The sequence below is a fragment of the Scomber scombrus genome, chromosome 8 (genome assembly GCF_963691925.1).
Source record: "Scomber scombrus chromosome 8, fScoSco1.1, whole genome shotgun sequence".
Taxonomy (NCBI): domain Eukaryota; kingdom Metazoa; phylum Chordata; class Actinopteri; order Scombriformes; family Scombridae; genus Scomber; species Scomber scombrus.
In genome coordinates, this window is record NC_084977.1 from 32382744 (window position 1) to 32408208 (window position 25465).

At 37.4% G+C, this 25465-nt stretch overlaps 1 protein-coding gene across 1 annotated transcript in view; it reads left to right on the forward strand.

The window, feature by feature from the left end:
• Positions 1–10268: 10268 nt before the first annotated feature.
• The window catches only part of LOC133984645 (nardilysin-like), a 31382-nt gene continuing 16185 nt past the window's right edge, over positions 10269–25465 (forward strand). The window contains 13 exon segments of the mRNA XM_062424081.1: positions 10269–10468; positions 11387–11660; positions 12464–12545; positions 13302–13455; positions 14453–14526; positions 15621–15716; positions 16538–16660; positions 17649–17706; positions 17986–18059; positions 18708–18777; positions 18890–18967; positions 19089–19209; positions 19524–19582. Of these exon segments, the coding sequence (XP_062280065.1) occupies positions 10269–10468; positions 11387–11660; positions 12464–12545; positions 13302–13455; positions 14453–14526; positions 15621–15716; positions 16538–16660; positions 17649–17706; positions 17986–18059; positions 18708–18777; positions 18890–18967; positions 19089–19209; positions 19524–19582 (1463 nt within the window).

Genomic DNA, 25465 nt, shown 5'->3' on the forward strand with positions numbered 1-25465 from the left:
TTAAACACGCCAAATTATGTTTTTGTGTGAGCGTCCTGTCAGGAGCAGGAAGCAGGTCGGTCCACAGGTAAGCACAGCACTGCCTCTCCTCTCAATGTGTAGCACAACGAGAAAAACTCACACCTCCTCCTGCTGCTGCTGCTGCTCATGTTCACACGTTTACAGTCGCAGTCGCTCATCCGACGAAACATCCGATTAGGCTGCTTCTCAGATAGCTAGTGATAGTGAACCCACTCCTAATACAATATGCCTATAGCCCAACCTTAACTGTTATTGGCCTTACTTAGTGCTGTTTTTGGCTTGAAAGATGCTTTAGGGCTACACCACCAATGCACAACTCCCGGGCAGGGCTGCAGCCGAAAATCATTAAGAGTCAAAGATTATCGGGTCGAGTCCGAGACTGAAATAACGTCCAAGTACAAAAAACCAGACTGAGTATTCTTGCTAATGCTGCTCTGAAGCGGTTTTTAAACAGCACAACGTTAAAAAAGAGGGAGAGAAAGAAAGAGAAAGAGAGAGAGAGAGAGTGAGAGAGAGAGCCTCCTGTGATGTTTTAACAGGGTCCATTTGTATTATTAGTGTCGTTGGATGACGATGAGACAAATCAAAGTAGAGAACTATAGTAATAGTAATAATAAGAGCGCTCGTGTTGCACTGTCATTAACAAACATCAGAACGGGACCAAGCAAGTAGTTTTTAAATTAATATCATATTTTTGTTTCTGTTTGGTCATAATTATGATTTCTGCATATCTCATAATTATAACTATGATGTACTTATATAGTGCTCATCTTTACAATATTCATAGATATTAATTATGAGATAAAGATCTTGTAATTATGACAGAAATCTTAGTTATTAGAGATTATATTTAGTATTTAAAAAGGTCAGATTTATGAGAAAAACACCTATTTTTCTTGTTTTTTTGGCTTATTATAATATAAACAATATAATTATAGTTTTGGTGTGCACTTAGACGCCCTAATGTGAGAATGTGTTTGTTTTATATGTATATTTGTTTATATGAGTCATAAATATTTAATAACAAAAACCCCTGAGCGAGCACAAATTCAATTCAAGATGAAATCCAGCATCTTTAACAACAGGTCAGCTGCTTTTAGTTTGAAGTTTTAGTGGCATATTTCCTGTCTGGACTCTCAAAAATAATATTATACACAAGATAACAGATAGCGATAACAAGACTTAACATTACAAAAAAAACAAGAATTACAACAACGAACGTACAGTCGAGGAAAGTTTAAATTGACTGAAAATCAATCAACTATTTTGATTTAAGCAAAAGAAGTCAAATGTTTGTTAATTGCAGCTTCGCAAATGTGATGATTTAAAACTTTTATGTGTCATAAATTAAAGAAAACTTAATATAATTGGGTTCAGCTAGATTATAATGTTTTAGCCTCAGTGTTTCCAGCAGAAATTACACAAAATTAGAGACTAGTTGGTGAAGAAAGTGGAACATTGAGCAGCTGGTGGAGACCAAACCACAGCTTAAAAAAAGAGTGTTAAAATGGGAAAATAATAATAAAATGAAACCTTGCAGCTTTAGAGTCTTAAAACGTAAAACCAGGCAGAGCAAACTAGTAAAATATCCTGATATAATTCAACAAGATTGCATGCTGTATTTAAATAATAGCAGCTGGTGGAGACCCAACCAGAGCTAAAAGCAGCGTGAAAATGGGAAAATAATAAGAAGATAAAACTTAGCAGCTTTAGAGTCTTGAAACTTAAATGTTATGGTTCAGCCGCAGTGTTTCCAGCAGAAAACAGACAAAGTTAGAGACTAGCTGGTGAAGAAAGTGGAACATTTAGCAGCTGGTGGAGACCAAACCAGAGCTAAAAGGAGCGTTAAAATGGGAAAATAATAATAAGATAAAACCAGATGAAGCAAACTGGTGAAACGTCTTGATATAATTCAACGAGACGTCTCTTCTTCTCTCCCAGGTGAGACGTCTGCTCTGCTGTCGAGCCTCGTTCACACCACCTGAGTCAGATCTTTCTACCACCGCTCACACTCTTTCACTCTTTCACAGGAGACGACGTGTTTTCTCCTCTACAGCGACGGCGCTTATACATGACAGGAAGTGTCAAAATATCCGCTGTCGTTCCAGCTGTTGGAAAGTATATATCGCATCATGTTTTTGTGAGTGCTTGCTTGCAGGCGGATTTAATGACATCCTGTGTAATATGCTGAAGATAACTAGACTCAGACTGGAAGTGTCTGGGTTTTTTATTCCCTACTCAGAGACTTCCTGAAATGAGCAGAAAGATCATTTGAACAAAGGGAATCTGATAATCGCTGAGGGAACGATGTGCTGGGACTATAAAGTAGGACCTTTTTGACCACAGCTATAATTAATGTAAAAGAGAAACAGATTGCAGGTGCTGTGAAGGTACACTGCTTCATTTTCATTATACTATACTCATTTATGATATTCTTAATCAGCTATTACCTGAGCACTACACCTCTAAAACCTCCAGTTTGACTGTCTTTAACCTCCTGCAACCCTGCGTCCTCATTACATTTTAGGTTTACTGGACCTTTTACTTCATTCTGCTTAACTTTGACCCGTCATCCTCATTCGTACACACGTTTCTGAGCCACCTAGTGGTCGCAAAAGCACATTACAGTGTAAAAATCAGTGTGAAAATGAGACGGCAGGTTTATTTATGCTTAATAAAGTCTGTAGTTTGATACAAATTTGACTAACTTAAGTGAAAACAACAAGCTACGAAACTGCTAATCAAGACATTTGAGGACATTGGGACTTTATTATCATTGGTGTAAACCCATTGTCCCCCCATATGAGGGCATTATTTATTTCAAAATCTACGTCCTGTTCAAAGACGAAGACTACTCCCAGATATCTAGGAGACATTTAAAATGCATGCCAAATAAAAGCTTGGGTCTCAGGAGGTTAATGAATCATCTGTGTCTGGTGGTATGGTAATATGTACTGCTGACAACACATCAATCGTGTTCTTGTGATTGATGATTTTTGAGCTGTGACAGATGGTGAAACCTGATGAATATTTAGCTGGTTCCATTTCTCACTTTGACACACAAACACGTCCACTGATGGTCGATTTCGAAATTAAGAGATAAAAAAACAAAAACCTTCTGACATTCTGACGTCACGACTAAAGCTCCTTTTTTTGTGTTCGCTCACTAGTTTTTAATGGCTCACTGGTACTTTGCCATTAATTTCATTAACTTGTGGTTTTGCTGTAATCAGGAAGACACCATTTTTTATACAATAGTCCTTAAATGTCCCTTTTTTTGGAAATCCGCCTTGGACTTTTTCACTTTTTGTGTGAGTGCTATTGTCTTCAAATGTGAGGCAGGTGTTGACTGTTAGGGTTCAGTATCGCTTAACCCTTTATAGGTCCGCTCAACCGTTTGGTAGAGGTCACTTTGTGTTATGACATCTGCTCAAAAACTAAAATCTATTGAACCCATTTAACTTTTAGGTCAATCTTTACCATTTGTATGAGGTATGTAATGCACAGACAGACCATCAGATTGCATTATGGTTGCTATAGATACAGGTTGTTCTATGGTTGCTATAGATACAGGTTGTTCTATGGTTGCTATAGATACAGGTTGTTCTATGTTTGCTATAGATACAGGTTGTTCTATGGTCGCTATAGATACAGGTTGTTCTATGTTTGCTATAGATACAGGTTGTTCTATGGTTGCTATAGATACAGGTTGTTCTATGGTTGCTATAGATACAGGTTTGGCTGTGAGCAAGTCCATACAAATAGTCATATTTTCTATCTCTGGGTGCAAAAAGGATCAATTACAGGTACAGGACTTCCATACTACTTGGTATCGATTTATTTCAGGTATCAAGTACTGATACCCAGGCCTAGTGGTCACTAGTGTTTAGTTTACAGCTCCGTACTGCCTTTCACCCTTACAGACAAAGACACAGGCCTTTTAAGAAATTTGAAAACACATTTTTATTTTACACAGATGATCAAAAAGAGACCATGTGCTCTGTTTCTGTATCAGCTGGAGTATTTCTGACTCTTTAATAAGTAACTTTGGGAGGTTTTCTTCCAGGGAAGACCTTATCAATGCACATGGTCACTGTGGTTCAGGAGCTACAGACATTTTCATTTGGGATTTTCGTTTCTTGCTCCAAAATAAATGAGGTTTTTAGTGTTTCAAAAGCTCAGAAACCAAACTGGAACAAAAAACCCCTGCAGATAACAAAGACCCAGATCAGACTGCCATGAGACTCGACCCAGACTGCCGCTGAGCGCTGCAGCCCTGCTTCATGGTGGCTTTTAGCTTTTTGCACCGGCCGATACAATCCGACGCCATACTGAGTGTTTTCTACTCACACACACACGTGAGCAGGGCTGATGATGAGTGAAGACCACGTGGTTATTTAACCTCCCCTCCCTTTTTAGCAGGTGTAGTCATGTAGCCGTCATGTTCGCAGTGTTTCCTTCATGAACGTGTGTGTGTGCGTGCGTGTGTGTGTGTGTGTGTGTGTGTGTGTGTGCGTGTGTGTGTGTGTGTGTGTGTGATATTAGAGCCAACACGTTCTATCGTTGCATATGGTTATCATGATATTTATTGCGTGTTCAGTTGTGAGGGTTTTTTGTGTTTGTGTACAGTATCTTTGACGGAAGTGTGATATTTTTGGACGATGTCATCATGTCAGCTGAGATACAGTACACGTGTGTGTGTATATGAAAGACTTCAAGAAGAAGAAAAAAAAGGGAAGACGAGGAGGAGGAGGAAAAAATAATGTGCATTTATTATTATTATTATTATTAAATATTACAAAGGTAGAAAAAAAACCAACAATATCCTGCCAAATTGTTATAGCTACAACAGCGCACGTTTCTGTGTGTAACTCCCCACCATGTGTCTTCATATTGATAAAAAAAAAAAACATACAATAATATTGACATTGTCTTCATATGATTATTTTCTAAGTGAATTTGTAAATTATAGAATTAGAAATGATACTGTTGTTGAGTATGAATTTATTTTTATGCTGTGTATACCATGGACAAATTATATAGAGAGTTTATGTAAACTTGTTGTCTTACAGTTCACTCCTGTACGGGGGAGAAGCACAAAGTGATTGTACAAAAAAATATTGTGAATGTTTGTATATTATAGATGCAATTTAGTATAATAAAAAATAATCACAATCTTTAATCATAACATGTGTCGGATTGTTTGTCAGTGTCACATAAATGTAATAGTTTCACCTCTAATTCAGTCAAAGAAATGTGATTTTATTTATATATCACCATTCAGACACGAGGCAATCAGAGTGCTTTACAAGAACATATGAATACATTGAAAATAAGACATTAAAATGACATTAAAAAGACATTAAGATTGTATTTAAATTGCGATAAAAACAAGAGAAAAGCAGATTAAGTTAAAGATTAAGATGGTTGCACATTATATCTAATCGACTGGAAAGCTGCTGTAAACAAAAATGGCTCAAGACCAATTTAGTTAAAAAAAGGAAACTGCCCCATTAAAGCCATTAGCAGTAGTTATATTGGAGTCATTTTTGAAGTTGACTTTCATTTTTTCATCTTCCTTCCTTCCTTCCTTCCTTCCTACCTTCCTTCCTTCCTTCCTTCCTTCCTTCCTTCCTTCCTTCCTTCCTTCCTTCCTTCCTTCCTTTCATCCTTCCTTCCTTCCTTCCTTTCTTCCTACCTTCCTTCCTTTCATCCTTCCTTCCTTCTTCCTTCCATCCTTCCTTCCTTCCTTCCTTTCTTCCTACCTTCCTTCCTTCCTTTCATCCTTCCTTCCTTCCTTCCTTCCTTCCTTCCTTCCTTCCTTCCTTCCTTCCATCCATCCTTCCTTCCTTCCATCCATCCTTCCTTCCTTCCTTCCTTCCTTCCTTCCTTCCTTCCTTCCTTCCTTCCTTCCTTCCTTCCATCCATCCTTCCTTCTTCCTTCCATCCTTCCTTCCTTCCTTCCTTCCTTCCTTCCATCCTTCCTTCCTTCCTTCCTTCCTTCCTTTCTTCCTACCTTCCATCCTTCCTTCCTTCCTTCCTTCCTTCCTTCCTTCCTTCCTTCCTTCCATCCATCCTTCCTTCCTTCATTCCATCCTTCCTTCCTTCCTTTCAGATTACCTATATGTAGTTGGCTCACCTTAACTAATGCTATGCTCAATGTTTTGCATGTTTTAATCATGTTCTGTATTAAATCAGTCACTTTTGTACTTTGTGGTTATTGATTTATAAAGACTTTACTAACAGCCTTCACATCAATTAAGGTTGATACTGAAAGTGTTGACTACAGTTTCATTCAGATCTGCACACATGCTTCAAATGATTCAGTTAATTAAAAAAACAGCGTCTGCAGAGTTTAACCTGAAAGTAGGAAAACAAAGAGTCAGTGATGGTTTATCACAGTTAGCAGTATAATAGAGAGAAGAAGCAAGTTGTTCAGAGTGGAGTTCATCATCATCATCATCAGTCAGTTTAAGTTACAGTCAGTCAGAGAGCAAAGCGGATATTCTGACAGATACAACAAACAACATTTATAATTCAAATGATGAGACTCAGCACATGTTGGTAGAAAAGGAAACAAAGCATCAGACAAAAGCTGCAAAAGAAGTCATAAAAAAAGGACAGCAGGTAAGACGAGTATAACTAAGAAGAGATACAGAAGCAGTAGAAGGAAGAGAGGAAGGGAGACGCTGGTTTTACAGTGTTCAGAGTGAAACTGGAGATAAAGTGATATACAGAAAGCAACAGGAGAGAAGAGACAATCATATCAGGTTCAGACTGAATAATAAACTCCATAAAACAAGGAAACATGATATGAGAAGGTGCAACTATTGTGGACAAGACGAAAGATTAGATGATTAAATGATTTACTGTCAGAAATATGAAGCTGAAAGGAGACGCCTGATTTTAGTATCATTATTATTATTATAATTATAATTATTATAACAGCACCTTAGTTTAGATTTCTGATGCATGCTCCTTTTTGTTTCTTTTTCCTTTATTTAACCAGAAAGAAGATCTCATTGTGATTAAAATCGCTTTTTTTTAACCCTTAGACAGGCAGGAGTGAAAAATAATTTGATGTTAATTTTGATGCATTTAGAATTTTAGTTATATCTCCTGCAGGATATGTTGCCCTTTTAAGGTATAAAAATGCTCATAATGGTCAACAATTGAATAAGAGGTGATACATTATGGCTTTCCCTGCACATTAATAGTAGTTTCTAAACTGATTTTATCGTTTCTATCAAAGTATAGACCGACCAAAAGCTTCAATTCTACCAATCCAGTTCTCCCAATTCAAGGTAAATACAACTAAACAACCACTTTAACCAATCACAGTCCTAACAGAGTGTTAAAGAGTCTGTATCTGCTGGTGCACGTCGCCTGTTTAAGGGTTAAAAGAGTTCTGAGCAAAAGAGCAACATAAACTCTGCAACACACAACTATGAATACAAACACAGACCAGTGAAACAAACCTCATCCTCTCAGATCTGACAGCAGCTTGATCCTCCAGGAGATGGAGCCGTCTGCTCTGCTGCATCATGCTAGTGGAACAGCCTTCCTCACCATCTGAGACCCCACACTCTTTTTATTCATGATGTACTTTTCATTCTCAGACTGTACAATCAGCACTGCTCCCAGTACACCTCACACTGTACTTTTAATGTTCACTACTATGCAATACTAGTATTTAAGGTATACTACTGCTTTCAGTTCAACTGTGCAGTGTAGTACTATATTTTTACTGCTATTGTTTTTATTGCTTTTGCACTTACTTATTATTTATTGTTTTTTATTATTGTTTATTGGCACTCTTCTATTTTTACTATACACTGTGCTGTTGCAATAATAATTCCAGCATCATGAGACTAATAAAGGATTATCTTATTTTATCTAATCTTATCTTATCTTATCTTGTTTTATCTTATCTTATCTTATTATTATTTTCTTCATTGTGTGTGTTCTATGTTACTAGAGCGTTGCACTCTGAATTTCACTTTAAACAACCATTATTTAATTTTGATTGATTTATGTTATTTAAACAGTAGAGTATTACATGTTATTTAAACAGTAGAGTATTAAATTGTATTTGTATTTTTATTTTTATTTTTTTACTTTTTACTTTTTACTTTTTAAATATTATTTTTTAAATTTTCTTAATTTTCTTAATTTTTAAAATTTTAATGTTTTAATGTTTTAATGTTTTAATGTTTTAATGTTTTAATTTTTTAATTTTTTAATTTTTTAATTTTTTAATATTTAATTTTTTAAATTTTTTAATGTTTTATTTTTTAAATTTTTTAAATTTTTTAATTTTTTAATTTTTTAATTTTTAATTTTTAATTTTTAATTTTTAATTTTTAATTTTTAATTTTTTTTAATTAAAAAAAAAATACTTTTTAATTATTATTTTTTTATTTTTTTATTACTATAATCCGGACGGGGACGGTAATGCATATAAAACCTATCCACCAACTGCCAACAACACCAACAACAAAAGAAGACTCAGCCAAAGAATTGCAATTTAAAATGATTAATGGCTATTATCCAGCAGCAGAAACATTAAAGAAAAGGTTTGGATGTGAGGTTGAGCCATGTTGTTTTTGTAATATGGATTGTGAAACTACTGAACATCTTTTTTATTCTTGTACAGTGACATCACATTTTTGGTTTTTTGAAGGTTTTTTTTTTTTTTAATGATATGAAGTGCCTTGTATTTTCTTTTCTTTTTTATATATATTTTTTATTATATCCTTTTATGTCTATAGCCTTGTAGATTTTATTTATAATGGAGATATCTTTGTATTGTAAAAAGATTGCACATGTTTTCGTATCAAGAGTTTTTTGTATATTACGGAAATGTTAATAAAGTTTATTGGAGAAAAAAAGAAGACTCCAATCAGACGACCAATCAGACGCTCCGTTGATTGTAACTGACAAGCCTCTCAGCCAATCAGATGCTTTGTTTGGGCTGGCTTCTATCTCTGACGGAGGCTGCTGCTGCTCTGAAACTCTTCACCTCACCATCCAACATCCAGCTCACCGAAGCAAAAGGTGAGCTTCTTACTTAAATCTACTCTGTTTTAAAAACTAAAAACACTGCGGTGTCATGTTTTAGAGCTTATATATAGCCGGTTTTAGCTTTAAAGCCAATACAAACGTGTTTTAAAGGCTGAGAAACTGCTAGAGTTAGCCATTCGTTGTTAACCGGTGTAACGGTGAATTCTGTACCCCCTTCTAAAAAAAAAAGCACCCTGTTGTTAAAATAGCGTTTCCCATAGCAACACACCCGCATTAGGAGCTTTTTTTAATAGTTATAGTAAACTGGAAGGGGTTAAGGTAAGTTTGGGTTACCTTAGAAGAGGAGTGGTTGTGGTTAAAGGGAAGGAAGGACATAAATACGGGAACAGATTTCACCGTAACACCGGATTACTGGAAGCTAATATACAACTAACGAAGCCGGTGTAGCTAAGCCAACACTAATAAGACTTGTTCCCATAGTAACACCGTTTGTTTTAATCTGTAAATACTTGAAGGAAGGGAGGATGGGAGAGAAGGAAGGAAGGGAGGCAGGGGGGGAAGAAGGAAGGAAGGACAGATGGAAGGGAGGAAGGAGGGATGGAAGGAAGGAAGGAAAGAAGGTAGAAAGGAGGGAAGGACAGATGGAAGAGAGGAAGTAGGGATGGAAGGAAGGAAGGAAGGAAGGAAGGGAGGCAGGGAGGAAGAAAGGGGGGAAGGAAGGACAGATGGAAGGGAGGAAGGAGGGATTGGAGGAAGGAAAGAAGGGAGGCAGGGAGGAAGGAAGGAAAGATTTGATGGAAGGAAGGACAGATGGAAGGGAGGAAGGAAGGGAGGGAGGATGGAAGAAAGGGACGGAGGGAGGGAGGAAGGAAGGACGGACAGATGGAAGGAAGGAAAGAGGGATGGGAGGAAGGAAAGAAGGGAGGAAGGAAGGACAGATGGAAGGGAGGAAGGAGGGATGGAAGGAAGGAAAGAAGGGATGGAAGGAAGGAAAGAAGGGAGGGAGGAGGGAAGGGAGGAAGGAAAGAAGGAGGGAATACTGCAGTACTTTTACTGTAATACTTTAACTATCTGATCTGAATACTTCTTCCATATCTGTATTAAACCTTAGTAGATTCTCTGCATGGACTCCTGAACATAACAGTCATATATATTATATATTTTACCTGATTGACTAATAACATGCTGTTGTCTCTCTGTTCCTTCACTAGACTCCTGTCAGAATGCCTCAGACCAATAAGTCAGTGAGCGGCGGCAGCGTGCCGGGCCAGGCGTCGGCTCCAGACCAAGGCGAGCCTCCACCACCAGTAGTGGAAGCCAAGACGCAGGTAGCTGCTGGAGACGGAGGCGGAGCCACTGCTGCTGCGGGCGACCAGGGAGACCCGGAGATCATCAAATCACCCAGTGACCCAAAGAAGTACAGGTGGGAGAGAAGAGCGGTTTGGTTTAAATGAGATTCCTGCAGATGAAACAGAATAAAACGGAGCTTCTAATCAGAGCACATCTGCACTGTCATGGCCTCTCTCACTCATGACTCAGGAAAAAACAAAAACATAAAAGTACCAAATGAGATTTGACTCGGGGTCTTTTTGACATTTACAGCTTCACTGCAGATCCTTAAAAAGTCTTAAATTTAGTTTTAATATTCAAGATCTAGAAATGTCTTAAAATATCTGGAAATGTAGGAGTTAGCTTAGACATTAAATGTGGTTTAAGCGTTATTATATTTGTTCAGTTTATGTTATTTATCATTACTTTCCATACTTTTCCATTATTGTATGTCTCATAATATATTAGTTTATTAGTTTATTTGTTTATTTGCACATTTGTAAAATACAAGTCAGAGAAAAATAGTAAAAATTAAAATAAGAAACCTACTCTGGGCTTATATAGAGAGATAAAAACACAATAACAATGCAAAGTGAAATAACTAAAATAAACATAAATATGATTGACCTAATAATATTATGTACAAACAATGCAATATAAAATAAAGCAAAACAGCAAAGAATTATAAGTTAAATACAAAACAAAGGAAAAATAGTAATACATTCACAAAACAATAAAAAATCTTTTGTCATCAGAGCATTTTATGACACATTATGTTTGAGTACAGCAGCAGCTTTCTGCATTGAGTAAAACTTAAAAAGAGGTTTTAAAAAGGTCTTAAAAGTCATTAAATTTGTACTTTAAATACTGCAGATAGAGAGTCCTCTCTAGAAATAAAGTGATGTAATGTAACTTAACTAAAGGTGTTAAAGTGACATTAAATATACTAAATATACTTTTTAATGTCCAGCTGATTGTACGTTAAAGTCTTCTCTCCGTCTCGTCTCTGCAGATACATCGAGCTGAGTAACGGCCTGCGAGCGCTCCTCATCTCCGACTTCAGCGGGGCGGAAGATAAGACCGAAAGTGGAGAGAGCCACCGAGACGAAGAGGAAGAGGAAGATGAGGCGGCGGCGGGCGGGCAGGACGGCGAGGACGAAGGGGACTCCGGCGAGGGGTCGGAGGAAGACGAGGAGGAGGACGAAGAGGAGGAGCAGGACAGCGACTTCGACGAACTGGACGAGGATAACGCGGAGAAGAAGAAGAAAGGAAGCTCTGAGAAGCAGGTGGGTGAATAAAAGTAGCTTTAAAGGTGTGGAGCAAAGGAGTCAATTATATATTCATTCAGTCATTTATATATTTATATTTCAGCTCTAAAAGGCTTTAAAATAACAGTGTTGAAGCTTCTTTTTATTTAAAAAAAACAAACATATTAACCCTTAACATTCTGCTCATATTCTGGGATTTCACAATATCCTCTCATATCTATATTCAAAAAAGAGCAGACTTGAGTTTATTCTTCAGTTTTTATGCTTTTTGTTAATGTAGAAAAAGCATTTATAATCACACTAGTATATAATGAGTCCCACGTTGGCTCCAACAATTATGATTAAATGTGAATAAACTGTATTTTTGAATGAATATGAGGCTCAACACTCAACAAAAGTGTGTATCAGCTGCACAGAAATGTTTTTAAAAAGTTGAAATATTTACATTTTTGTATATTCTGGGTCATATAAGAGGAATGTCTTAACATTTATGGCTAGAAGAGACATTTTTAGGTTGTGTTTTCTTCTCTAAAATACAACTCTGGGTCATATAAGACACAGAATGAACAGAATGTAAAGAGTTAACAGCTTTGGGATCATGATTCTCACTTTGTGTTTTATCAACGTTGTCATGTTGTCTTCAGTCTGTTCATCAGTTACACACAGGACTCCCTCATGATGAGTCTTAGTAATGTGTGTGTGTGTGTGTGTGTGTGTGTGTGTGTGTGTGTGTGTGTGTGTGTGTGTGTGTGTGTGTGTGTGTGTGTGTGTGTGTGTGTGTGTGTGTGTGTGTGTGTGTGTGTGTGTGTGTGTGTGTGTAGGCAGCAGCTGCTCTGTGCATCAGTGTGGGAAGCTTCAGCGACCCGGACGATCTTCCCGGCCTCGCCCACTTCCTGGAACACAGTGAGTCCTGCAGAAACACACAGAGAGCCCTGAAGTGTTCTCCATCATACATTCATACATGAGACATTCATTAATAATATTCACTACAGCTAATATAGCCTATATATAATATTTTTGTATGATAACCCTTCCTGAGTCACAGCTTTATTACAGTTATCAGCTGTTAAAGTTAACTTCCCCCTTGGAAAAAATGCATTTTAGACGTTGGTGCATATCTTGGTTTAGGCTCATGGTCAGAATATTTTTCAATGTTTAATATTTATGTTTAGTATCTTTTTAAAGGGGAGACTCTAAGCTTTCATTTAAGCCCTTTTGTGAATCTTTATGACAAGTACAGAGATCGCTGGAGCTCAACAAACTTTTAGTCACACACGTTTTTTCACACTTTTCGCCTAAATCATTTACTTTCTTTTAGTCCTGTGACATCAAGAGGATTTTTATTTATTTATTTATTTAGAATTATTTCCTAATTATAAATGTTTTGCTATTGTTTTCCTTTTCTGTCTCTCTGAAAATGATCTCAATAATCAAGTATAAATAAAGCTTTACTCCTACTACTACTACTCTGTCTTCCTTCTCTGTGTTTCTGATTATTCATCTCTTCTTCTTCTTCTTCTTCTTCTTCTTCTTCTTCTTCTTCTTCTTCTTCTTCTTCTTCTTCTTCTTCTTCTTCTTCTTTTTCTTCTTCTCCTTCTCCTTCTCCTTCTCCTTCTCCTTCTTCTTCTCCTCCTCCTCCTCTTCCTCTCCGACCCTCAGTGGTGTTCATGGGCAGTGAGAAATACCCGGCAGAGAACGGCTTCGACGCCTTTCTTAAGAAGCACGGCGGCAGCGACAACGCCTCCACCGACTGTGAGAGAACCATCTTCCAGTTCGACGTGCAGAGGAAATATTTCAGAGAGGCGCTCGACAGGTGAGGAGACTGTGTGTGTGTGTTGAGGGCAGCTCTGTGAGGACCATATGACTCTGATAGGAGGTCAACCGGTTCATTAATGATCACCGTGACGACGACTGATGACCTCTCTGTGTTCATGTTGTTACCGTCGCATTGGTGGTGCGTTGCTATTTTGAGGAAGAGGAAAGCGATTGCGCTACTGATCCAAAAAAATCTGGTCTAAAGTCACTGGTGCATATTTCACTGTTATTAAAGGATCATCAAGAGTCCAATATGCTCCTAGATAGGCAACACTGTGCTTGTTATGCACACACGGGCGCGCAGCAGCACACAAACATGCAAAACATCACAAATAAAAGGAACACAATGTGAATTCATATTATGATGAACATCAAAATATTAAAATAAAGTCACAATGACACTATGTGCCAGTATGTATCAGAATCAGTCAATCACTGTAATGATCAATGAAACTGTCAATGTAGTCATGTGACCAGTCCTGGTAAATCTGCCATCAAACTAACAATCCGCCAAGGTGACAGCGCGCCTGGATATTAAAGGGAGATGACACTCTGATTGGTTTACCGCGCGCCCAAAATACATCTACGTTTTGTTTGTCTTGTAGCACTTTGAGTTTTGCTTTGGAAATGTAAAGTGCTTTATACATAACATTTATTATTAGTATTATTATCATTATATACACATATGTACATAGGAGCGAAGCATAGAGAACCATGGCTGTTTGAGTGAGACACCAGATTTACTATAGTAGTTACATTGTTTTATTTTTTAACCAGAATATATCAAATGCTAGTAGGAGGATGTAATGTTTTTGTGTTTGCACCGACACTGACAATAAAATACAGATATGATAATAAAGATTTCACCTCTAAAAGACAATGATTGAAGGCAAGATGGAGGTTTGGATGTGAAAAAACAACCTGCACTTAAAGTACGATGAAGAAAACATTTTGTTATAAGATGTGATGAAATGATTTGCCTGTTTGTGCTTCAGGTGGGCTCAGTTCTTCATCTGTCCTCTGATGATCGAAGACGCCATCGACAGAGAGGTGGAGGCAGTGGACAGCGGTGAGTCCACACTGATGATGATGAAGAAGAAGAAGAACGCACACCTTCATCATCAGTCACACTTTTAGCATGTTAAGCAGACATATATAGAACAGTTGAAGCTTCCAGGTTTTGAGGATTTACTGCTTTTTCTGGGTCTTAAATTATTGTAAAGTGAATATTTTGAAGGGTTAGTTTTATGGACCAAATGAGGAAATAATTGACTTTAGATTAAAATATTTTTTTAACCTTTGTGTCGTCCTCCTGGGTCAAATTGACCCCGTCTGTTTTGACTGTTCCTTCTTTCCTTCCTTCCGTCTGTCCTTCCTCCCTCCTTCCTTCCTTCCTTCCTCCTCCCTTCCTTCCTTCTTTCCTTCCTTCCTTCTTTCCTTCCTTCCTTCCTTCCTCCCTTCCTCTTTTCCTTTCTCCCTCCCTCCCTCCCTCCTTCCTTCCTTCCTCCCTCCTTTCCTTCCTTCCTTCCTTCCATTCTTTCCTTCCTCCCTCCTTTCCTTCTTTATTCCAACCCTCATTCCTCCTTTCCTCCCTTCTTCCTCCCTTCCATCTTTCCTTCCTTCCTCCCTCCTTTCCTTCTTTCTTCCATCCTTCCTTCTTCCTTTCCTTCCTTTTTCCTCCCTTCCATCTTTCCTTCCTTCCTTCCTTGCTTCCAATGTCCTTCCTTCCTTCCTCCCTCCTTTCCTTCCTTCTTCCTCCCTTCCTTCCTTGACTCAAGGAGGGTTAAAGGTAAAAAAAAGGAGGTAAACTAAGTACATCTGCATAATGAAAACAATACAGTATAAAATAAAAAGAAGAGGAGCAAAGTAACCATGGTAACTGGTACAATAAGATACAGAGATTGATGCAATGATAAATATTATTTTATTTATTTATTCATCTGCTGATCATTTTTTCTATAAAATGTCAGAAAATAGTGAAAACGATCTTCAAATGTCTTGTTCTGTAAGTCAATATATTCAGTTTACTGTAATTTATGATAAAGAAATCATTAAAATGAATTAGATATAAAATATATAAATGTTCATTGTTTTGAAATGTGAATTAACTACAATCAGTTTGCATTTTCTTTCTTCTTTCTAATCATTTCTGTCTGTGTTCAGAGTACCAGCTGGCGCGGCCGTCTGACTCTCACCGTAAAGAGATGCTGTTTGGTAGTTTGGCAAAACCGGGACACCCGATGGGCAAATTCTGCTGGGGTGAGAAACTCCAACACATTCAAACACATTCAAACACTCTCAGTCAGCAGCCCCCTGTTCTCCGTTTATCTTTAGTTTCATATTAATGAACATTTTATGTTTTATTGGTAAAAACACTGTTTGGTTTCCAAGAAGACAAAATCAGCTGCAACTAATTCTGCTTCTCTAATTTTAACTCCGACAGATACAAACATAAACTACGACTAGACGAGTATTTGGGCCAGACTAAGAGACTTTTTTTTGTGTGGAAATTACGAGAATAAAGTCGTAACATAACGAGAATAAAGTTGTAATATTACGAGAATAAAGTCGTAACATTACGAGAATAAAGTCGTAATATTACGAGAATAAAGTCGTAACATTACGAGAATAAAGTCGTAACATTACGAGAATAAAGTCGTAATATTACGAGAATAAAGTTGTAATATTACGAGAATAAAGTCGTAATATTATGAGAATAAAGTCGTAATATTACGAGAATAAAGTCGTAATATTACGAGAATAAAGTCGTAATATTACGAGAATAAAGTCTTAACATTACCATTCATACGTCTTTATTTTCGTAACATTATGACTCTTTTTCTCGTAATGTTCTGACTTTATTTTTGTAATATTACAACTTTTTTTGCTATATTACGACTTTTTTCTCGCAATGTTACGACTTTATTCTCGTAGACCTAATATTACGACTTTATTCTTGTAATTTACGAACTTTTATTTATTTATTTATTTATTTATTCTTAGTACGGCCCTAATACTCCGTCGTAGATAACAGCTACATAAAGCGTCTGTGATATTTAACGTCGTGTTTTTTCCTTCAGGCAACGCTCAGACGTTAAAACACGAGCCCAGAGAGAAACAGATCAACACCTACCAGCGGCTGCGAGACTTCTGGAGGAGATATTACTCGGCTCATTACATGACGCTCGCCGTTCAGTCCAAAGGTTCGTAAAGAAATAAAAACCAGAGAGGAGAACTGGAGCACATCAGTAGCGTACAGCTGTAAATATAAAGGCAACACATGGCAGAATAAAAAAGACATTTAAATATGATTAAAAGTTTTAAATTGGGAATTAAATTGAGCTAAAATAGAGTAAAAACAGATAAAAACAGAAGAATAAAGAGTTATGTTAACCCTAAACTTTGTATTTAATAAAAAGCAACTAACGAAAACACTAGAAATAGATTTAGTGAATTCTTCTTTATTAGGTCTCTGAGGGTACATGTGTTATGCAAACAGGAGATTCAGCATTCAGACATCACAGTGGTTTCATATCCAAAAGACATCAGAACATATGTATTAAAATAAATATCACAGTATAAAAATAGTATTAAAGTATAAAAACAACAAACAGCTTCTACACACTTAAAGCTCCATGCATCAGATTAAATCACGTGTGGTGGAATAACCCACTTCCTGTTTCTCAGAACCAGCTCAGTGTGTTTGTGTCATAAAGAGGAAGTTAGTTAGACATGAAACCTTTCACTCAACGTCTGTTTTCATTTTTAACCCTTCAGACTGTTTAATGTGTTGAAAGTAATGTCTGTGGTGACTATTTAATTATTATTTATTACATATGTATATATATTGGTTTTATTAGTACAATTCATGAGTATTTTTAGTCATTGCTTTTTAGTTTTTCTGTTATTTAATTTTAAGACCTACCTTTATGTATATATATCTACCTATCTATCTATCTATCTATCTATCTATCTATCTATCTATCTATCTATCTATCCATCTATCTATCTATCTATCTATCTATCTATCCATCCATCTATCCATCTATCTATCTATCTATCTATCTATCTATCTATCCATCTATCTATCTATCCATCTATCCATCCATCTATCCATCTATCCATCCATCCATCCATGAAAGACATATTGGATGGAAGAACATCGCTAACAGTGTTATTGTTGTTGTTTAGAGTCTCTGGACACTCTGGAGCAGTGGGTCAGAGAAATCTTCATCAAAGTTCCCAACAAGTACGTCATCACAACACTTAGTTAACTTTCTCTATTAGTTTGATTATCAGGTGAAATTAGCCTGAATTGAAATATGATGTCATTTATTTACAGCTAAACTTAAACTTTTAGATGAATATAAGAAGAGTATAAATGTATATACAGATGTTTTTGTGACATTAACAGATAAAGATACAGATATATCAGCTCTGTTTTATCCTTTGATATTATGCAGTATAGAATAAGGGTAATATTGCACAAAATTGAATTTAAAAAAGTTAAATGTGCGTTTTATTTCAGCGATGAACCTCGAGCCGACTTCTCTGCTCTCCTACAGCCGTTTGATACTCCGGCCTTCAACAAACTCTACAGAGGTCTGATTCATTATTATTATTATTATCATTATTATTATTATTAGTAATAGAAGTAGTAGTAGCAGGCCTGAGGCTTGAGCTCGGCCATGTATGATGTCAAGAAAGGAATTTCCTAGTTTACTTTGGAGTATTATAATCACCACCTACTGACCTTTCTTAGTATGGCTGTAGTATCTGTAGTCTCAGTATGCTATACAAGCAGTAAGTATGCAGGTAAGGGACTAGTTAAAAGCAGGGGTGGATTACTGAACCCTAACCTTAACCCAGGCCCAGGATCCCAGGAGCTCTGGTGCTCTGGTGCTCTACACAAAGATGCTGCTGTAATATAGGCTTATATTGGGTTTGTTCATCTCATGTCTGAATGTTTTTCAATTTATTTCCACAAAATTCACCAGAATCTATCATTTAAGGGATTATTTATCAAAATGTTCTTCCAGGGGAGCATACGCCTGATCCCACTTGACAATTATGATGATCAGGGCATATATCTTGGCTTAGGGGCCCGCTTACCTCCCAGGGAAAAAAGTTCAGGCTCAGGATTTTTTTCCATTATCACCCCTGTAGCAGTAGTAGTTTCATCAATAATGAAAATAATCATTAGTTGCAGCTGTATACATGTTAATATTAATTTGTGTGTGTGTGTTGCAGTGGTTCCTGTGAGGAAGGTTCATGCTCTCACCATCAGCTGGGCCGTGCCTCCGCAGGGGAAACACTACAGGTGAGATTATCACACTGTGAGATTATCTGATGACCTGCAGAAACACTCTGATCAGCTGTTTACAACCTGAACTCTGTGTGTGTGTGTGTGTGTGTGTGTGTTTCTCTGTCAGAGTGAAACCTCTTCATTACATCTCCTGGCTGATTGGACATGAAGGAACCGGCAGCATCCTGTCTCTGCTCAGGAAGAAGTGAGAGGCCAGAAAATAGATTATCAGAATAGTTGGCAGCTAATTGATTAATTGATTGATTAATGGTTGCAGTTATACAGTGCAGAATATATATTTACTGTGTGTGTGTGTGTGTGTGCAGGTGTTGGGCTCTGGCTCTGTTTGGAGGAAACAGTGAGACGGGCTTCGACCAGAACACCACCTACTCCATCTTCTCCATCTCTATCACCCTCACCGACCAGGGCTACCAGAACGTCTACGAGGTGCGCCCGTTGAAATCACACAACTGCCTCAAACTTCATTAATCACCAAAGTTACAACCAGACACAGAAGAAGTAAAATCATCTATTGAGATTTGTAAAAAATGACATATTCCCTGATAGAAGGCAGATTTGAGAGGCAGCATCTAGTGGCCGTTAGAGGAACTGCATTCAGCCTCCAGACATGATGATGCTGGTTTTAGTTTCGGAGTCACTCAGCTGTTCAAATGGAGTCATGAACAAATAAAGATGAATATATAAATATAATATATTCTAGTTTACTTCCATCACTCACAGCGTTACTGTCCTCTGCACAGGTTGTTCATCTGGTGTTCCAGTACCTGAAGATGCTCCAGACTCTGGGCCCTCAGCAGAGGTTAGACCGCACACGCACACGCACACACACGCACACACACACACACACACACACACACACACACACACATTAACATACATTAACACACACACACTCTCACAAACACACACACATATACACACACACAGACTCACACACACACACACAGACTCACACACACACACACACACACACACACACACACACACACACACACACACACACACACACACACACACACACACACTCACACACACACACACACACACTCTAACAAAAACACTGTTAAAACCTGCTTAAATGTTTCCTGTGTACATTTCTATCCTGGATCAATCATCAGTACAAAAAGGTAAGGCAGAACATATCTGGTTGAGGTCATACTGTAGTATATAAACTATAGTATATTATTATAGTTATACTATAGTCTAGTATAGTATACTGTATTTAGAGTATAGTACACCATAGTATAGTATACTGTACTATACACTATAGTGTAATATAGTATATTATATGTTATACTTTGTAGTATAGTACTATAATATAGTATTGTATACTATACTGTACTGTACTATACTATGCTAAACTATCTTATACGGTCTTTTTCTGAGACCAGATATTTTAAATGTTTTATTTGTAAAACAATTAATGAACTATTCCTACTTTCAAAATACACAGTCTTGCTTAAAAGTTATTGATTTCATTGCACATTAACCTTAAATTCTAATAGAAGACAATTAAGTGGCTTATAAAGTAGATTAATGTGCATATCCTCCCTGGAAACAGTAAAAACTACATTATATGAAGCTTGTGTATCATTGATTGTTTGTCTCCTCCCAGTGGTTGAAATATTCTGACCTCAAGAAAACGACACCAGCAGTATTTACCAGTAAATGATGAGAAAGCCTTATAACCAGAAACTAAAGTCCACACATTTTAATTGAATGTTTTGTGGGAGAATCCCAGAGAAAACCACACAAAGAATGGCAAAAACATTTAGGGTTTAAAACATTTGGTTTAAACAACCATCTTGAAGTTTGTCAGACATGCAGCATCATAAATTACCCCCCACACCTCCCCAGTATTGTCAATATATATTTGACAATTTGCCCAACATTGTCCTGCACATAAACCATTTTAAAATATCAGATCATTGTTTTAAAGTTCAGATTAAAGAAACAACACACAATCTTTAAATCAAGGTAAAGGTGCTTTATTTATTATATATATATATATTTATATATATATACAGTTGGCCTTACACTTATTTACATCCAGTCACTCTGCAGCACCGATACCTTATAAATATGAATGAGTGAAACTGGCTGTAGCAAATAAATGTAAGTTTAAAATGATTTATTTTAAAAATATACCCCCCCTCCCCCACCCCCACCCTATGTACAAAATATATACCCACCCCACCTCCCACCCCCCACCCTATGTACGAAATATATACCCCCCCTCCCCCCTCCCCCACCCTATGTACGAAATATATACCCACCCCACCTCCCACCCCCCACCCTATGTACGAAATATATACCCCCCCTCCCCCCTCCCCCACCCTATGTACGAAATATATACCCACCCCACCTCCCACCCCCCACCCTATGTACAAAATATATACCCACCCCACCTCCCACCCCCCACCCTATGTACAAAATATACCCCCACCCCCCACCCCCCACCCTATGTACGAAATATATACCCACCCCACCTCCCACGTACAATATTATACATACTATCTACTATTTACAAAACTATATATACTACCTATCTCCTATTTATGAATATAAATCTATCTATGTCCTTTTTATAAAACATATATATCTACCTATATCCTATATACAAAAATATATACTACCTATCTCCTATTTATGAATATATATCTATCTATCTCCTATTTATAAAACATATATATCTACATATCTAAACATCTACAATCTATATACAATATCCCTCATATCCCCAAGTAAAGCCTTCTGCTCTACTTTCTCCCCCAGTGCCACGGCTGAATGTAGTAAATAAACTTCTTCCACCCTTTCCTCTTTTTCTTCGGCGTCTGTACCGAGCCTCCAGCTTGCTCAATAAGCGGACTTTCCTCTGAGTCTTTAGCGACAGACTTTTCTTCTTCTTCCTCCTCCTCCTCCTCGCGCTCTGACAGTTGTTCATTCAACTCGTCGTCCACTGCCTGAGGAAACGTCGCCCAGTTTTGAGTCATACCTTCGCTCTCATGTGTTTGGTTTCTCTCCTGCTGGTCTATACCTTCGTCCGAGACTTTGATTTGACTTGTCTCATAGTTTTGTGTTGTAACTTCACTCTCATCGGTTTGGTGTCTCTCCTGCTGGTCTATTACTTCAACCGAGACTTCGATTTGACTCTCCGAAGCCTCGAGGTTCGTTACCGATGTAGCTTCGGCCTCTGAACGCTCATTGTGAACGTTCAGCTGCTCCTCGTCTTTTTCCTCCTGCGTTGAGGTGACTTCTTCGTTATCGTCAGCCTTGTTATTTTCACACAAGCCTTCAGATGTTTCCTCGTAGTGTCCACAGATGGCCTTAAGCAGCATAATCTCCCTCTCCAAGGCTCTGATTTTGGGCACGAATGAGTCCGTGCACTCGTCTCGCTCGGTACGGATTTGCTCCTTGAGTTCAGCGATTTGTCTGAGGAGTGTTTTCTCCCTCTCCGAGTCTCTCAGCTGCCTCTCGGCGTGCACCTCCTTCTCCCGGTGAACCTGCGATTTGAGCTGTTCCACTTCCTTCTGCACTTCGTCCCGCTGTTTGCGCAGTTTCTCTCTTTCTGCCGTCTCGTCCACGTACGTGCTCCCGATTTCACGGAGAGCCGACAATTTCAATTTGAGGTGCTCTGCCTCTCTGAGAGAAGCGTCCCTCTCTCTCTCCAGAGCTTTGTACTTAATGGTCTCCTGGTTAACGATGGCTTCTTTCATTTGATCCATTTCAGCACGAAGCTCCTTCTCTCTCTTAGTGGCTCTCTGCTGCTCCGCCTTGCGCTGCTCTCTTTCAGCTTGCAGCATTTTGGAGAGCTCAGTATCTGTTGTAGGCATGTTGTGATTAGTTGCCATTTCAATGCTAAAGTTAAATTTCTTTAGGTTGGATTTGTTGTTAGATTATAATCTCTGGTCTTTAGTGTTTGTGATTTATTTAACTCTGCGTTTGAGTTATTGGAACACGAATGTGACACTAAGGAACTCTAGTCCTATATACAATGTTCCCCAAAAGTGTGCGTATGATGTCATCAACCTGCTTTGATGTGTGCTGTCATCAGCCTGCTTTGATGTGCTGTCATCAGCCTGCTTTGATGTGTGATGTCATCAGCCTGCTTTGATGTGTGCTGTCATCAGCCTGCTTTGATGTGTGATGTCATAACTCTTTAATGTGTCATCAGTAGAATGTTGGTGTTTTTTGTGTGTTTTTTTCAAAACTTTATTAGTGTTTAACAACTGTTAATCATACAATATAACAATATAATATTAAAAAATGGATTTATGCTGTGTGTTTTTAATCACATACTTATGTTAGTACACTATTTGTTTTATTACTACAAGTTTTGGGTATTTTTTAGTAATAAGTTTAATTCTTTATTGCATCATCAGTAGAATGTTGGTGTTTTTTTTTGTTTTTTTTCAAAACTTTATTAGTGTTCTGTTTAACAACTGTTAATCATACAATATAAATAATATAACAATATAATATTATAATATTAAAAAATGGATTAATTCAAATTAGATTCATGCTGTGTGTCTTTAATTACATATGTTAGTACACTGTTTGTTTTATTAGTACAAGTTTTGGGTATTTTTAGAAATTAGTTTTATTATTTTTTTTACCATTGGATAGTTAGAGATTGTTTCTATGTGAAATTATGTATCTATCTATCTATCTATCTATCTATAAAATAAATAAATAAAATATTAAAATATAATGAATAAATAATTAAATAAAATCAGTATAACATAAAGAAGGTAAAAATCTGAAATGGCCTTAAAAGATAAGATAAGAAAATAAAATAATAAAAACAGCCAAAAGACAAAATATGATGAAGTAAAATCAGACATAAAAAGGTAAATAGGGAAATAAAAATAGAATTAAAAAAATAAAGGACCGTCTAAAACATAAAATAATTAGTGGTGATGATGAGAATGAATCATCAATGGTAACACAAACATTAAAAAAGATATTTTAAATTAATTAATTAATACAGAAAAGTCAGCAAGAATAATCTGTTACAACATGTACAACTTGTCGGGATCCATATTAAACATTTCTGACATAAAACTTTGAGGTACTCAGCATTTCACATTAAGACTCTATGGGCTGCCAATAGACTATGATATATAGTATATATGACTTATTTTAATCTAATAGTAATATGTTTTTTTTTATTGCTTCTGCCTCATTGATTTTAGGTTTTTGTTTTTTAATATTTGCATTTCTAATATTATTCTTGTGAAAGGTGATTTACTAAATAAATGTATTATTATTATTATTATCGTTTGCTGCTGGACTATTTCCTAGCCTGCACAATAAACCCTTGTCAAATATCAGATAATTGTTTCAAAGTTCAGATTAAAGAAACAACACACAATCTTTAAATCAAGGTAAAGGTGCTTTATTTATTATATATATATATATATTTATATATATACACAGTTGGCCTTACACTTATTCACATCCAGTCACTCTGCAGCACCGATACCTTATAAATATGAATGAGTGAAACTGGCTGTAGCAAATAAGTGTAAGTTTAAAATGATTTATTTTAAATATATACCCCCCCTCCCCCACCCCCAGCCTATGTACAAAATATATACCCACCCCACCTCCCACCCCCCACCCTATGTACGAAATATATACCCACCCCACCTCCCACCCCCCACCCTATGTACGAAATATATACCCACCCCACCTCCCACTCCCCACCCTATGTACGAAATATATACCCCCACCCCCCACCCTATGTACGAAATATATACCCCCCCTCCCCCACCCTATGTACGAAATATATACCCCCCCCTCCCCCACCCCCCACCCTATGTACGAAATATATACCCACCCCACCTCCCACGTACAATATTATACATACTATCTACTATTTACAAAACTATATATACTATCTATCTCCTATTTATAAAACATATATATATATATATATCTACCTATCTCCTATATACAAAAATATATACTACCTATCTCCTATTTATAAAACATATATATCTACATATCTAAACATCTACAATCTATATACAATATCCCTCATATCCCCCAGAAAAGCCTTCTGCTCTACTTTCTCCCCCAGTGCCACGGCTGAATGTAGTAAATAAACTTCTTCCACCCTTTCCTCTTTTTCTTCGGCGTCTGTACCGAGCCTCCAGCTTGCTCAATAAGGTGACTTTCCTCTGAGTCTTTAGCGACAGACTCTTCTTCTTCTTCCTCCTCCTCCTCCTCGCGCTCTGACAGTTGTTCATTCAACTCGTCGTCCACTGCCTGAGGAAACGTCGCCCAGTTTTGGGTTGTAGCTTCGCTCTCATGTGTTTGGTTTCTCTCCTGTTTTATTCCTTCACCTGAGACTTTGATTTGACATGTATCATAGTTTTGGGTTGTACCTTCGTTCCTCTCATCCGCTTGGTTTCTCTCCTCCTGGTCTATACCTTCGTCCGAGACTTTGATTTGACTTGTCTCATTGTTTTGAGTCATACCTTCGTTCCTCTCATCGGTTTGGTTTCTCTCCTGCTGGTCTATTCCTTCGACCGAGACTTCGATTTGACTCTCCGAAGCCTCGAGGTTCGTTACCGATGTAGCCGCAGCCTCTGAACGCTCATCAGGAACGTTCAGCTGCTCCTCGTCTTTTTCCTCCTGCGTTGAGGTGACTTCCTCGTTATCGTCAGCCTTGTTA